This window comes from Fistularia commersonii, chromosome 18 (genome assembly GCF_037954325.1).
Source record: "Fistularia commersonii isolate RoL2024-O1a breed Wild chromosome 18, RoL_Fcom_v1.0, whole genome shotgun sequence".
Lineage (NCBI taxonomy): Eukaryota > Metazoa > Chordata > Actinopteri > Syngnathiformes > Fistulariidae > Fistularia > Fistularia commersonii.
The window spans coordinates 3,081,114-3,097,267 of record NC_141301.1 but is presented as its reverse complement, the minus strand read 5'-3'; the positions used below and the strand labels follow the sequence as shown (position 1 = coordinate 3,097,267).

General features: G+C 42.1%; 1 protein-coding gene across 1 annotated transcript in view; it reads left to right on the top strand.

Annotated features, from left to right (window-relative positions):
* Positions 1 to 16,154, top strand: part of gbe1b (glucan (1,4-alpha-), branching enzyme 1b) — a 78,015-nt gene that overhangs the window by 10,610 nt on the left and 51,251 nt on the right. Inside the window, exons 5-7 of the mRNA XM_086163987.1 lie at positions 204 to 339; positions 2,364 to 2,454; positions 4,763 to 4,972. Coding sequence (XP_086020113.1) covers positions 204 to 339; positions 2,364 to 2,454; positions 4,763 to 4,972 — 437 coding nt within the window. The remainder of the gene's footprint in view (positions 1 to 203; positions 340 to 2,363; positions 2,455 to 4,762; positions 4,973 to 16,154) is intronic.

The following is a 16,154-nucleotide window of genomic DNA, read 5'->3' as shown; positions in this document are numbered from 1 at the left end:
TTTTCTTTATCGATTGTTGCCCGCCGATGTTTTAATTAGCGCTGCCCTCTCACCGGCTGCTCACTTACAAGCGGCTCAATCATGCACTTCAGATGGTGCGTTCAAAAAAACGGTGGGAAAATCCAGGTCGTGCAAACAAAAAAAAAGAAAACAAACAAAAAAAAAAACGCAGTAATACTCCATGAGTATTGTCTCGACTCCAGCGCGTCCACCCGCGACCCCGGAAGCCCAACAACCTGAGGATCTACGAGGCCCACGTTGGCATCGCCTCCCCCGAGGGAAAGATCGCGTCCTACACCAACTTCACCACCAACGTTCTGCCGCGCATAAAGGACCTGGGTAAGAATCTCACCGCGATTCCGTCAAACTCATCGGTAAAATGTGCCGCAGCGATTTGTCGAGATCCTCCCTTTAGTCCCGCTGGGCGCTCCATCAGCGTTAGAGTGTTAGCATTAGCATGGGATGTGTCAATGAACCAATGCTTTAATGGTAATTGATCATATTTTTAGATGAGCTATGACAAGTCTTTTTCATGTGTAATAAAGTCAAAGTCAAAGTCCTATTTATTGTCAATTTGATCGTTTATTTACGTTTCTCAAGATCCCACGATGACCCAAAATTAGCAAAATAGTCGTAATAATAATTGAGTGCAAATTAACAATTAAGTGCACTGTTATATTAAGCAGTAAACATTAAACTATGAGGTGTGATGTACACTTATTTGATAGCATGAGCGAGGAGCAGCAGACGTTGTTTTTTTACGTTTAGAGGAAAGGTGATTACTATCTGAACTTTTTTTTTTTTTTATTATTATTACTTTAAAAAGAGGATTCACAACGACTCCTCAAACTCGCTTCACTCGTTCCTGTAGCTGATTCCAGGTCCCTGTGTGAGTGTGAATGTGTGTGTTTGCGTGTGTGTGTGTGTCGCGGCAGTATTGAAATGCACAGGTGCGACGAAGAGGGGGAATCTGATAAATCCCCCGTCAACCGCTCCTCCTGGTTGTCGTCTCCACCTGCACAACCGGATCAGGAGGAAAATCTCCACCTGCCATGTGATTCTGCAGACTGTGGAGTGTGTGTGTGTGTGTGTGTGTGTGTGTGTGTGTGTGTGTGTGTGTGTGTGTGTGTGTGTATGCATATATATATATATATATATATATATATATATATATATATATATGTATATATCTATCTATATATATATATATATATATATACATATATATATATATATAGATATGTATATATCTATATATATATATAATACAGTCATCCTTCGCCATATGGAGGCTCACCTTTCACTTTATCACGGATTTTAATCTTTTTATTTCATTTTATGTCACAGAATTTTTCGCAATATAAATCGTTTTTTGCAGTATAAATGTATTTCTATTTTTGTGAGTTAAATTGTTTTAATGGTAAAATAAGTGTTTTCTACGGTGGCATCCAATCAGGGCGTGGCGTTCTGTATCCTGGGCTCTGATTGGCTCGGGATCATTCTGCACCTTTTAGGGTAGCTGAGCTTGCTTAGCACTAAAGCTAAGCAACAGAGGAACATGCTAACTGTCGCGGAAAAAGTTCTAAACATGTTAATCAAGTGTGAGGAGGGTCAGAAAGCTTTAAATATGTAGGGATAATAAAATAAAAATACGGTTACAGATTTTCATTTATTGTGGCTAGTTCTGGAATGTAACCCCGCAATAATAATGGCACTACTGTACATAATTACATATACATATATACAATAAAAAATGATACTTTATTAATCCCAAGATTGGGATTGGGAAATTATATGCAGCAGTAGCATAACATACAGAGGACAGACAGTGATAATCTGAAAATAAAATAAAGTGAAGTCAAATTAAAAAAATAATTGAAAAGTTGTTTTTTTTTCTGAAAGTATAAATATAGAAATATTATGTTAAAAAAAATATCATTTAAAGAAATGTATTATCTAAAAATGTCTATCCATATTTACCATATATATATATATATATATATATATACGGAAAACTTCCTCTCTGCCCCAGTCTTTATCACACTCCCTCAGGAGCCTCTTCTCTGAAAAGAAGTAAGGATATAAGAGAATAAAAAGAAGCCGGTGTCTCCCTTCCTGTTTCTCAGGGGAGAAACGATGGATTACCGGATTATAATCCCACACGTGACATACATATGGAACGCTGCGTTTATAAATGATTTATTACCGACTGACATCTGAACGACTTTTAACACCAGCGTGACGGCACGAGCATGACAGACGGTGTGGAAAATATATTTTCGTCGCGTTTCTCAAACCCCCCTCCCATCTCTCTCTCTCTCGCTCTCTCTCACACACACACACACACACACACACACACACAGGTTACAACGCAATCCAGTTGATGGCCATCATGGAGCACGCCTACTACGCCAGCTTCGGCTACCAGATCACCAGCTTCTTCGCCGCCTCGAGGTAAAATCTGAGCATCCCAGGTGTTCACATTTAAAAATATACATTTTAAAACACAAAATCCATAAGATTCCACCTACGGAAAATTCTAGAATATATAATCTGGACATCGAATTAGAAATGAATGAATAAATAAAATCACCGAAGTGTGCTTTGCATTGCACAACCAAGGAAAACCAGTAATAACCTTGTAATGATTTAATTGCCTAAAATGGATGGATTAGAGTTTTGCACATTTTCCTTCACGTATAAATTTTATTTTTATTATTTCAGCCCTGTTTAATATATTTGGTATTAATTCTATATTATTGTATTCTATTATATCAGATTATATTTTATTTTTTTCCTGAATCAAATAATAAAAATGACAGTAAATAACAGATCTCTGTGTGTGTGTGTGTGTGTATTTGTATGTGTGTATGTGTATGTGTATGTGTGTGTGTGTGTGTGTGTGTGTGTGTGTGTGAGAGAGAGAGTGAGCCTTTTCCAACAGAGGCAATACAGTCAATATATATTAGCATTAGAGCTAAGAATGAAACAAAATGGCGACGCTAAGTTTGGTCTGTTAATAATAATGAAAACACACAAGGTGGAGATATTTTTTTACTGCAAAGTACTTGGAAATATGAGCGGTCTGGTGTTGGGACTGCCATACAACACTGATATTTGAGGGTTATTCTGATATTGATGCGCCCGCAGACGTGTTCCGCCGCCGCCTAAGGGACAATTTGGTCCGGCGCGAACTGTCCGAGCCTCCAAGACAAAACCGAGGGCCGCATTTTTCCTTGATTTCGCTTTCACAGTCGGCGAGAGCGGTAGAGTAAAGCTGACCGCAGCGGTAATCTCTCTGTAAATACATTTTCCCCCTAAAAAAAAATAACCCTGAGGGTGGAGAGACTCAGATAAAGGTTTACTAGTCTGAACGTTTATCTTCTCAGATCCCCCCCCCAGCTTAATGCAGCGCGAACCCGAGGTGTAATGTATACGCCGTAATTTCACCCATGATTGATCCCGGGGTGTCACCTAAAACCCAGAGCGCCCCGGTACCGGGAAGCAAGTAAATACTGCAAGGATGTGTCCTGCCTGGCAAGGCGGCGCATCGGACGCGAGCAGCAAGGGCAGGTGGGATGTTACTGGAAAACAGAGAGGAGGATACACAAAAAAAAGAATAGTCATTATGTGTATATACACTGCTCAAAAAAATAAAGGGAACACTTAAAAAAACACATCCTAGATCTAAATGAATGAAATATTCTTATGAAATACTTTGCTCTTTACACAGTTGAATGTGCTGACAACAAAATCACACCAAAATGATCAATGGAAATCAATTGTATCAACCCATGGAGGTCTGGATTAGGAATCCCACTCAAAATTAAAGTGTAAAAACAAACTCCAGGCTGATCCAACTTTGATGTAATGTCCTTAAAACAAGTCAAAATGAATCTGTGTTGCTTCCTGAGTGGACACTATGATTTCACACAAGTGTGATTGACTTGGAGTTACATTGTGTTGTTCAAGTGTTCCCTTTATTTTTTTGAGCAGTATATATATATATATATATATATATATATATATATATATATATATGTATGTATGTATGTATGTATGTATGTATGTATGTATGTATGTATGTGTGTGTGTGTGTGTGTGTGTATATAAGTATCTGTGTATATGTGTATATACATGTGCATATATGTGTGTATGTATATATGTATATACATACATATAAACACATAGATACTGTATGTGTATATATACATATATGTATGTTTGTATGTATATATATATACACATATGTACATATATGTGTGTGTATGTATATGTGTATATATAGATATACATGCAGTATGTATCTATGTATGTATGCAAATATATATATACATATATGTGTGTATGTACATATGTATTTATACACACATTTATACACACGTATATATATATGTGTAAGTGTAGATATACATATATATTTATACATATGAATTTATGTGTGTGTATATAATAACATCATAATAACATAATAACATCCAACCATTCACTCCCTCATACAAACATTATCACACCAATATATCAACATATATATGTGCATATTATGTTTTTTTTAAGTATATAGTTAATACATTTCTTTTAATAAAAAAAAAATGAAGATCCATTGAAAGAATATCGAAAACAATTAAAGTTCCTATTGTTAAAAGAGCAGGGGAATCCTCTATGACACAGTCATTAATTGAAGAAGAAGTGAAGAGTATAACCTGTGTGTGTGTGTGTGTGTGTGTGTGTGTGTGTGTGTGCGCGCATCCCCCCCCTCCAGCCGCTACGGCAACCCGGACGAGCTAAAGCAGCTGATTGACGTGGCTCACTCCCTGGGCATCGTGGTGCTGCTGGACGTGGTGCACAGCCACGCGTCTAAAAACACAGAGGACGGCCTGAACCGTTTCGACGGCTCCGACTCGTGCTTCTTCCACGCGCCCCCCCGCGGCGTGCACAACCAGTGGGACAGCCGCCTCTTCAACTTCTCCAGGTACCTCCGTTTGCAATCACCGCGATCTAAACTCGATTGGGATTCTGATTTGTCACGCATATGACCCCGTCGGTTTATTCCCAAGTTGTGTTCTTGAGGATCTGTTGATTTTAGAGGCCTCACGTCACCGTGTTGGAAACCACCAGATTGGAATCTGGAAAATGACTGATAATTTTTTCCCCAGTCATGGAAAAATTTGGAAAATGAGGGGAAAAAAAGTTATAAAATCACCTCATTCTTATAATAACCATCGCACTAACAGCTACATACCAGTAGCTAAGATGAGACAATTATAGCTTTAATATTCATAAAAAAATACCAATGTGGACGCTTGGCGAGAAACTGCAGTAGGGCGTTGCCCCGCCCCCTGTGAGACCAACGGCCAATCAGATTCCCCCTCCTGTGATTCCATTGGACTCGCGACTTCTTTGAGCCTCGAGAAGCTAAGCTAAGGGTTGTGTGTCTCAAAGGGAATTGTTGCATATCTATAATACATGTGAATGCGTGAATTGTTGTATGACTGTATTTGACATGTGAACAAGTGAATGGTTGTGTCTCTATATAAAATATGAATGAGTGAATTGCTATATCTATGTGATGTGTGAATGAGTGAATGATTGTATGTTTATATGATGCGTGAATTGGCGAATTATGTCCGAATACAAAATATGAGTAATTAAATTGTATATTCTAAATGGCGTGTGAATGACTAAATACTAGTAGGTCTGCATAACATGGGAAGGGATATACAGTATATCGCTTTATGATGTATGAATGGATAAATATTTGTTATGTCTCTAGATAGTTGTTTGCGTCTATATGGCATTTGAATGAGAGTGTGAATGTCTGTACGCTGCTATATGACCTGTGAATGAGTGGATTGCTGTGTATCTGTGTGTCGCGTAAATAAGAGAGTGATAAACAGTAGAGATGATAAACAAATGAATGAAAGTTAAGCTAAGCTAAGTGAGTCTAAAACGCTAGTGTACGACTACAGGGAAGAGCCCTCCTGCAGCGCTCCGACATGTTACTTTCTCATGTTGCACATGGGGTGTGGGTGTGTGTTTGTTATGCATGTGCTCGTGAGTGTGTGTGTGTGTGTGTGTGTGTGTGATTTGCTCACTCCGTGTGCACAGGAGCTATTGATTTGTGCTGTTTTGTCGCTCCTGTTAATTAAGTGTCTCCTCGCGCCTCCGGAGCTGGAAAATGACCGGAGCGAACATTATGGAGGAGGAGGAGGCCATCAAGTGCCCTTCTTCCATTCTCTTATTCAGCATGTGTGTGTGTGTGTGTGTGTGTGTGTGTGCGCGCTCCCCACGTGCACAATGCTTTTACACAATGCGTAGTGAAAGCCACAGGGGGCCATCATTAGAGATCAAGGTTCTCCTTTCATTAGTTATTGAACTCTCCTGGAATCGGGCGCAGCCGTCGGACACGGCGCGGACATATGCTACCACGCCAGGGGGCGGCGGAGGGGCGGAGGAGGCGGAGGAAGAGGTGGAGGAGGCGCGGGAGGGCGGGGGCACGCGTGGAGTCATTTGTAAAAGCCCAAAGGAGCTCGGCAATGTCATAACGGGTTCATTTGTCTCCGCCGCCTCCCGCGGGTTACTTGGACGCCGTGTTCGTGTCCTGGGCCGCGGTGTGAAATCCGGTATGTGTGTGTGTGTGTGTGTGTGTGTGGGCCCGGCAGACATCAGTATCCCACTGGTCCAGTCCTGTCGGCTCACAGTCCGACGGGCTGGTAACCTTAAGTATGGCGATCCCGCTGTCCTAGCATTCCGGCGTTTCTCCAGTATGGTGCGTTCAGGGATCCTGGTTATTCTTAGCTCTGGTGACGCCGCCGGCCCCGTCCCCCTCCTCCGTCCACCGTTAGGCGTTCCCTTCCACGGGCCGCCCCACGGCGCTCGTCCCCGACGTCACGCTGCTTTGCAGAACGGCGGAGGTGAGTCAGCGAACGCGTCATGTGCTGACGGTAGCGTGAACCGAGCCAATGGCGACCCGCCGTTCACCGAGAACAGGGAGAGAACTCACACAAACAATTCAAAAGAAAAGATTATTTTTGAATCAACTACTCCCACAGTTGGTCAGAATGAAAAGATGAATCAATAAGTGAATTGTTGTATGACTACATGACGTGTTTTTAAGAGGGCGAATAGTTGTATGTTGCTATAAAACATGTAAAATGACGGGGTGAATGTTTGTGAATGGTTGCATAATTCTATATGACACGTGGACGAGAGAGCGAATAGTTGTACATCTAAATATGCAAATGAGAGGGTGAATGAATGGTTGGATGTTTCTATGACATGCAAATGAGAGGGTGAATTAATGGTGGTACATTTTGAAGGCGTTTGAATGAGTGAGCGAAGGGTTGTACGTCTAAACGACGCATAAATGAAAGTGGGATTTGTTGTCAGTCTCTATGACATGTGAATGAATGAGTGAATGAATGGTTGTATGTCTCTATATGAACGGGTGAATGAATGATTTGGTGTTTCTATGACATGTGAATGGGAGGGTGAATGGTTGTATGACTAAATGGCGTGTCAATAAGAGGGTGAATGGTTGTATGTTGCTATAAGGCTTGTGAATGAATGAGTGAAGAAATAGTTGTATGTCTGTATATAACCTGTGAATGAATGGTCGTACGTCGCTACACAACTTGTGAATGATTAGTTGTTTGTGTAAATATATGACAAGGGAATGAGAGGGTGAATAGTTGTACATCCACAGGACTGTCTCAGAAAATTAGAATATTGAAATGAAGTTCTTTAAGAATAAGAATCAGAACAACTTTATTTATCCAGAAGGAAATTGTTGTTGTGCCAAAGTTTCAAGTAAAACATAACAATAATAATAACAGTAGGAAATTGTAAAAACGGTATAAAAAAGGGGGGAGAATAAGAAATACAAATAAAACTATAAAGTGTCTAAGTAACAAGTCAAGGCTATAAAGTGTCTTAAGGTCTTAAGAACCAGGTGAAAGATAAGGAGTGCACAAGAGTATGAAAAAATATAGCACATGCTATTGCACAGTTATGAATATATATACAGATAAATTATTTCAATTTACAGTAAGTGGGTGAGATTCTTTTTTGTATGGTTTAAGATTTTGAGATTCCCTTTATCTTCTATAATGCAATTACAAAAACTAAAACGTCATACATTCTGTATTTATTACAAATCAACTGAAATATTGCAAGCCTTTTATTATTTTAATATGGCTGATTATGGCTTACATCTTAAGAAAACTCAAAATTCCTATCTCAAAATATTAGAATATCATGAAAATGTAATTTTTGTTTTTTTTTAATTGCATTACAGAAGATAAAGAGCTGTATCACACTAGTTTTCTTAGACAGTCCTGTATATATATGAATAAGAGGGTGAATGATTGGTTGGATGTCTCTACATGTGGCCTCATGATTGACAGGTCTCGGTTAAGCCCCGCCTTTTTCACAATATTAGCTCCGCCCCCCCGTGACCTTTACTATTGTACTACTACTGCCACTATTACTAAGCCGTCACGACTACAACTATATTTTAACGCGTCCAGTCAGGATGTTTTTCGTCAAAAGAGGTGTTTGTTTTCCAGTTCGAGCCTTGACTCCCTCCTCCTTTTTTTTTTTTTTTAATTTTATTTGTTTATTTACCGCCCCCTTTGTCCCTCCTCAACATTCTTCCGCTGGAAGCCGGCAAAGACGTCCCGGACGCAAACGCGGCGACTCTCAGGGACGTTTTCAAAACATCAGGGTAAAAAATAATAAAATCTTTTGCCGAAGAATCGAGCTTCAGAAGTATTTCAATGCAAAATTCAGAATAACTATGAGTTATTCGACTCTTGACGTAGCCCTCGTACTTTGTGAAACAATGGGCCAGATGAGCTGTTGGAGGGTTCTTCAGCTGATATCAGGCGTCCAAGGATGTTTATTTCTCGTGAGGGATTTTTAGATTTTTACATGATGTCTGTGAACACCTGACGAGGGGTTCGGGTTCTCTCCGGGTTCGAGAACATCCAGCGGGTCGGTGAAGCCTGGAAATAATCTGCCGGTGTGAATGAGAGGGCGAGCGATCGGATGTCTTGACCCTGTGATTGACAGGTCCACGTTAAGCCCCGCCTCCTGTCCAATCACAGCTCGCGTTGCTTCGTCAAACCGCCAATCGCAAGACAGGTAGATTACTTTTTAGATTAGACTATTAGATCAGATTACGTTAAATCATATTGAAAATTTTGATGAGATTACCTTGGGTTTCATTAGATTACATACAACTATTAAATGAGATTATTATACATTACATTAGACCAGTTGTGGGCAATTATTTTTGCAAAATGAGCCGCATTTCTTACATAATTTTTATGTGCGGGCAACAAGGTATCATGTAAATTGAACGAAATTGCAATTGCAATAGCAATATTTTTATTTTATTTTATATCAACTTTAAAATCATTAATGATCATATAAATGTACTGACATTATTTTGTATGTAATCATGCATATAAAATTAAACAAAAGGAAAAAAGAAGGAGTTTCTAAATTAAATATTGATTGAAAATTCTTTTAAGATATTCAAAGAAAATAGTTTGGCGGGTTGAATAAAAAAGCAAAGCGGGACGGATTTGGCCTGCGGGTCGTAAAACGCCCAGGTCTGCATTAGACCTTTAGATTACGTCCCATTAAAAATTGCTTTAGATTAGACTATTGGTTGGATTAGATTACATTATAATACATTAAATTAGAAATGTAGGTAAGATTACCTTGGGTTTCATTGCATTTTATTGCATTAGATAAGCCTATTAAATTAGATGACATTATATTACAGTATTCAATTACATTACATTAGCGCTTTAGATTAGTTTAGATTTCATAGCATTAGACTAGATGACATTAAGTAACATTAGATTATACTATAATATTAGATTAGATTGCACGATATTGCAATACATTACATTAGAAATGTAGGTTAGATTACCTTGGGATTAAGGTCATTACATTAGACTATCAAATACGATAACATTGCATTACACTGCGTTAGACCTATACATTAGATTAGATACATCACATATCATTACATTAGACCATTATATTACAATAGATTAAATATGACCTTTAGATTGGATTATGTTACTTAAAATTGAACTAGGTTAGATTATTAGGATATATTATATTACCATTCATTACAATGGAAATTCAGGCTGGACTATCGTGGGTTTCATTACATTACGTTACATTTGACCTAGAGATTAAATTAGATACATTACATAGCCTTACATCACACCTTTAGATTAGATTTGATTAGGTAGATTACATTACATTGGTTACACTATTAGAATAAATTACATTGGACTATTCAATTACATTTGATTACATTACATTATTGGTTATATTGGATTACACTTTTAGATTGGAATCGATAAGATTACTTTCAATTAGATAAGACTATTAGAGTGTGAAACATGTCACTGCTTCAGACCGTCGAACAAGGCGCCGTATTTTTCCCGCGTGCCCCCCGTCCGCCATCTCGGTTTGACGACCCGCTGCCTTATTTTCCAACATATGCTCCATTTCCATGAGCAAAAGAATTGTTTACTTCCCAGGCAGGGGAGTTTCGGAAAACACGTCTTGTTTTGTTTTTGTAGTCACAGCGTCGAGAGATACCGGCGCGGCGCGGATCACCTTATCTCCTCGCGCGAGCCGCCATATCGCTCCATTAGCCCCGTCTTAATTCTATTAGTGTAACCTAACCGGGTTTTACGGCGGCGGCAGAGTTCGGGGACTGGGGCGCCGTGCCCGCAATTTGCTTTTCGTATTAGCGGCGTGGCGCAGCCTCATCGAACGGCGCGGCGGCGGCGTGTATTACATCGGATATAGAGATCTAACTATCTGGGTGTAATTGGGCTTGATGATGAATGGCACCGCCGGCCCCGATGTGGCAGCGCGGTTCCATTTCGGGCCACCGCTTCTCGCTGGTTATTATCTCCAACCCGCGAGGAGGCGGCGTGTCTTGGCCGCCACCGGGGGAATGGAGGGGGGGCGGGGGGGTGTTTATTCATCCCAGGGCCTGCATGACCACCCAGCCCGGACGCCGTATGGGATCATGGCGGTCTCACTCGTGCACCTCCTCGGGGAAACACATCGGAGGGAGGGGGGGGTTGATGTAGCGCGGCGGCTTCACACCTGTCAAGCGGTGCCGGGGTCGACCATCCCCGAGGAAGGGAAGAACCAACGGCGACGTGTTTTTAAAAAAAAAAAAAAAAAAATGGTGTTTTGGATCGCCTGAATGAGCAGAGTGGGTTTTAAACCCGGGCCGCCAAAGATGTCATTTTCTGAATTAGGTGTTTAAACATGCGTGGGATGAATCGGTGATTCTTTTCTTTCGCAAGGCGGGGTGGGGGGGGGGTTGAGAGCAGAAATGGCCGACTGCTCCGTCGGTCTTCCTTTTTCCGCGATTTGAGATTTTATTGAGGTCTCCGCCGGAGCGTGAATCCGGCGGCCTCCTCGCCAGAAACTTTGATGTGATGGAGTGGCGCCAGTCGAGCGTGAAACCTCCTTCGGGGGAATCACGACAAAAACACCCGTCCAAATGTTCCGAGTCTGCCTGAAGGTGCGGCGCGCCGGGAGTTTCCTCGGTTACGGTAAGGCACCCGGCGACCGCCGTGCCTCCGTGCGTCCATCTGCACGCACCCTCCTCTATAAGCTCAATCATGCTAACGTTCATTGCTAACAGATACGTCAGTTCCTAACATTGGTGGTCAAATTTCACCACCTGGATACATCCCATGCGTGCCAGACATCACCATGGTTACTAAGCCATTCATCCACTAGAGGGCAGTGCAGAGTTCACTTCCGGGGGTCGGTGTTATATTTCAAACGAGGAAGAGAGGATGGTCAAATCTTGCCCTGGCGTTCATGCTAACAAGTTCATGCTAACAAAACGTACATGTGGTTCTCAGTCATCCAGGTCATGGCAAATACTTGTCGAAATCTTCTTGTCGTGCCAACTGGACTTGAATTTCTTCAAGAAATTCAAGATTTCGACGAGAAGATACATGCATAAACATACTTACCATGTGTGCTTTACGACACCATGGTTGCTAAATGATACATCCGCTAGAGTTGTTCACTTCCGGGGTTCCAAGGAAGAAAAAAACCTGGAGACGGCTTGCAGAACCTGTCCGGAGTTAAACCTCTAAAGCCCCTTTTGAAGGAAATAATGCACCCGCGCATCTATATTGGTGCTAACAGCACTAACGACGGGCCATACCATTTTTAAAAACCATGCATTGTCAAATCTTGCTGTTGCATTCAAGCTAATGATACATACGTAAACATACTTCCCATGCTTGCTATTGTGAAACGATACATCTACTAGAAGGCGACGCAGAGCTCACGTCCGACTTCGCCATTTCGAACGAAAGAAGGAGATCCACAAAGAGGGGTGGCGGTAGACGGTGACCCTCTGTGAGGCAATTAAACACACGGCACCATGTGGACGGAGAATTCTTTTCTTCTACTGTAGCCATGTTGTCGTCTTCTTCTTCGCTGTTCCTCCTGCTGGTTTCGCTTGAGCATACCCTGATTGTGCCCCTTACACCTTTGGCTGGTACTGTTCTGTCCATAAGCATAATTTACATTTGAGCCTTAAAATACCAGATCAGGGGTTAGCGGCTCCGTGCTAGCTGCTCGTCCTTTCACCTCGTTTCCTCCTTTGCGCAGGTCGGAACTCCTTAGCGTCTGACAAATCTTGCTTAATTCACCCCGAATAACCTGGCGCTCCCATTGGCCAAGATACGTCATACTCCAGATTATAATCTGGAATTAGCTAAATCGATAATGACCTCCATCTGCAGGTGGGGAGGAGTTTGGATTGGATTTGTTATTTCTTGGTTTCGGCGTTGGTGCTTTTCCATCAAGGTGTTTACGTTCTCCCTCCTAATCCATTTCAGCCCAGAAGCCTTCGTCAATTCCTCGGCTCTTAATCCCTGCCGCTGAAATCGATCCGATCCAGGTCGTGCACTCCAACACTCCTCCATAAATAGGCTTATATATAATCCGAACTGCTTTTCACAACTTCATTCCTGTGATAAATTTACCTTTTTGTGGTAATAATGCTAGCGTTAGGAACTCGCCCTTATGAGGGGGTGAATGGTCAGATGTCTCTGGTTGCGGCACGCTATTTTCAATTTCAGGCGAAACCTTGCCTCTCACCTGCATATGAACATATGAACGAATGAATGGTCTGTTGATTAAAAACTAGCTTCTCACTCAGCTAATGTTTTTATTTTAGGGGGGGTTATGTGTCTCGTGTTTTTTATGTACAGTAGAAGCTTTTGAATTTGATTAGTTCTTTGACTCCGTTCTGAACCAAATCAATGTCAATCTCATTGAAAAACATAGCGCGCTCTTTTGAAACTTTTTTACGGTTTCATTTGTGGCAAAAATACAGAAAGGAATTCAAAATAATCTTAATTATTTCTGCGTTTCTGGTGGTCTTTCTCTTCTCGCCAGCACTTGTACTCGGCTTTTCGTTCACTACAACGGCAAAAGTAAAGCCTTCTCGCATATGAGACTCTTGCTAACGCTATATCCAGCTAGCTGCTTGTTATTAATCCAAACTAACCATTACTTTTCTTCTTCTTCTCAGACCTGACACCTTTGCTTTGTTAGCGTAGTCTCCCCTTTAGCCACATCAGCTGTCTTTATGGTACCATTTTTATTCATTGCAAGATCTGTAACACAAACACCGCTCTCACATTTAGCTATAATTTGCACTTGTGGTTTGGACTGTTTTGAGAAGGCATAATGAGCTTAGTGAAAAAAGACATTAGAACTGCAGAACACAAGAACAGATAAGGTAAACAACACAGAGTCGCACGCATATCTGCTGCTACGTTACAACGCACAACGCGGAAATCACGCAAGTTTGTTTGACGGTATGTCCATGCACCGAGGCAGCTAGATTCAAAAACTGTTCATAGGCCGATTTGTTTGACCCTTTGTAAGCCCAGGTTCTACTGTATTTTCTTTTTTACCGTCTCATTGGACGGTTCGATAGTTGTGTAGCTTTGGAGTTTATTCTCGACGAAGAGCTGCACCGTCACGATTTCCCCAAGGGTTTGGCGAGATGTTGCACGTCTTCTTTAGGAGCGTCAGGCGCCGAAGGTCACGCCCGTCGGGTCCCGGAGCCGGGCGTTTGTTTATGGAGATCATTTATTAATGGCGGAGCTGGAGGTGATGAAGCTGCTTCTAAAAAATTTACAATGATAATCTTCGGCGCCGGGGGGCCGCCGGCAGGCGTAAACATGGTGCGGCGTGGAACCGGGGCCCAAGGGGGCGCCGCGCCGAATCACAATCACCTCCTCGTCCAATCGCATCGAGCGGCAGCTCCGGCTGAAAATGCGCTCCGGTTTTGGTTTTATCTCACATTTTCGTCCACACGCCGCTATTGCAACTTGTTACGCCTGGTCTTTGTCCGCTTGAGCGCCGCGGATCCACGGCGTCAACGGGGATCGATATCCAGCGCACTTTCGAGCCGTGAAGGTCCGTCCCGGTTCCTCCGCCGAGGAAAAACTAGAGACGAGAAGAGCGGAGAGGTCCCAGGTGTCCGGGAGACTTTTCAGATGATGGATCACCCAATCATCTTGAGGAGGAGAGGCTTTACTCGTTAGATTAATACCTGTATCGGCCACCAGGTGTGATACAGCGCGTCCGATTGTATGTCAGGTATTCATTCATCCATTCATTCATTCATCATCTGTGTTGCCCCACATGGGCTCATAGGGCTCGGTCCCAGGTCTTGTCAGGCGAGAGGCGCAGTTTAACCCAGAAACGTCCGGCTTTTCACCCTCTCATTCGCAGCCAGGGAGTCTTCCTTGAACCTGCCAGCTGTTTTTAGACCGTAGAGCAGGGGCGGGCAAACTACGGCCCGCGGGCCACATCCGGCCCATTGGTCTTTTAATGCGGTCCGCCAAAGATTTCTACAGAATTCATACTAGACGTGAATGATTGAATGATTGGATCAATGAATGTGGAAGCTCTAACAGGAGATTATTTCATTTTTGGACCTACTTGAGAATTTTCCTGAGCTGAATGACACAGATTAGCTTTGTGATTTAGCCTTTGCTGTGGACGTATTGATTACATTACATTACATTACATTACATTACATTGCATTTGGCAGAGGCTTTTATCCAAAGCGACTTACAATAGAGGACATAGGGACTGCAAATACACTTGCAAATACACGATACACAGGAAATATACAGAACAGTAAGCTTGCGTTAGTGAGGTTTTTTTTTGTTTTTTTGTTTGACAAAGACATACACAAACGTACACACACACACACACACTGCATAGCCTAACTTGCTCCCTAACCTGATCTGGGGCATCAGCGCAGTAAAAAGTCTTGAAAGAGAACAGTTTTTACCTGTTTCTTGAAGGTTGAGATAGATGATGCTAGTCTTGTTACTTCTGGAAGTTTGTTCCACCACTGAGGTAGTAGAACTGAGAACAGTTTTGCCTGAGATCGCTTAGAGCGAGCAGAAGGTACTGCTAGTAGGTTTGTATTAGAGGAGTTTCACATGATACACATGAATGAGCTGGATGTGAAACTACAAGGAAAAAACTGGTTTGTGCATGAAATGCAAGCAAACCTCAGAGCCTTCAAAACCCAAGTTGGGTTTATTTTCAAAGCAAATGTCAGACGAGTCTGATATGTAGTGTCAACTAATGCGTTTATTCTTTTTATATTTATCGTATCTTGTGCTGCTGTGGGCCGTCTGTCAAATTTTAGAAGTCGATGCGGCCCCTGAGCCGAAAAGTTTGCCCACCCCTGCCGTAGAAGGACTGCTTATCCTGCAGTCAGGGGTGGAATAAGCGTATCTAAGCTGCCGCTGGACGAAAAAGGAGGTTCACCCCGGACCCGTCGCAGATCTACGCAAAAAAAAGGACACACACCATTTCAGGACGGGACTCCGCGGTCCACCTACACCTGAAGGATGAGGACCTTTGTATCCGGCAGAGAGGAGTCAGAGAAGCCATCTTTGTCAAACCATCTCTGAACAGAGGAGGCGTCCTCAGACACAACCTTTTATCCATAATCAATAGCAAGATGGATAAATCCAGATTATCTGCATCCATGGGATCCAACAGGTTTAATTGATCCTTTATTAAGCCCTGTGGGG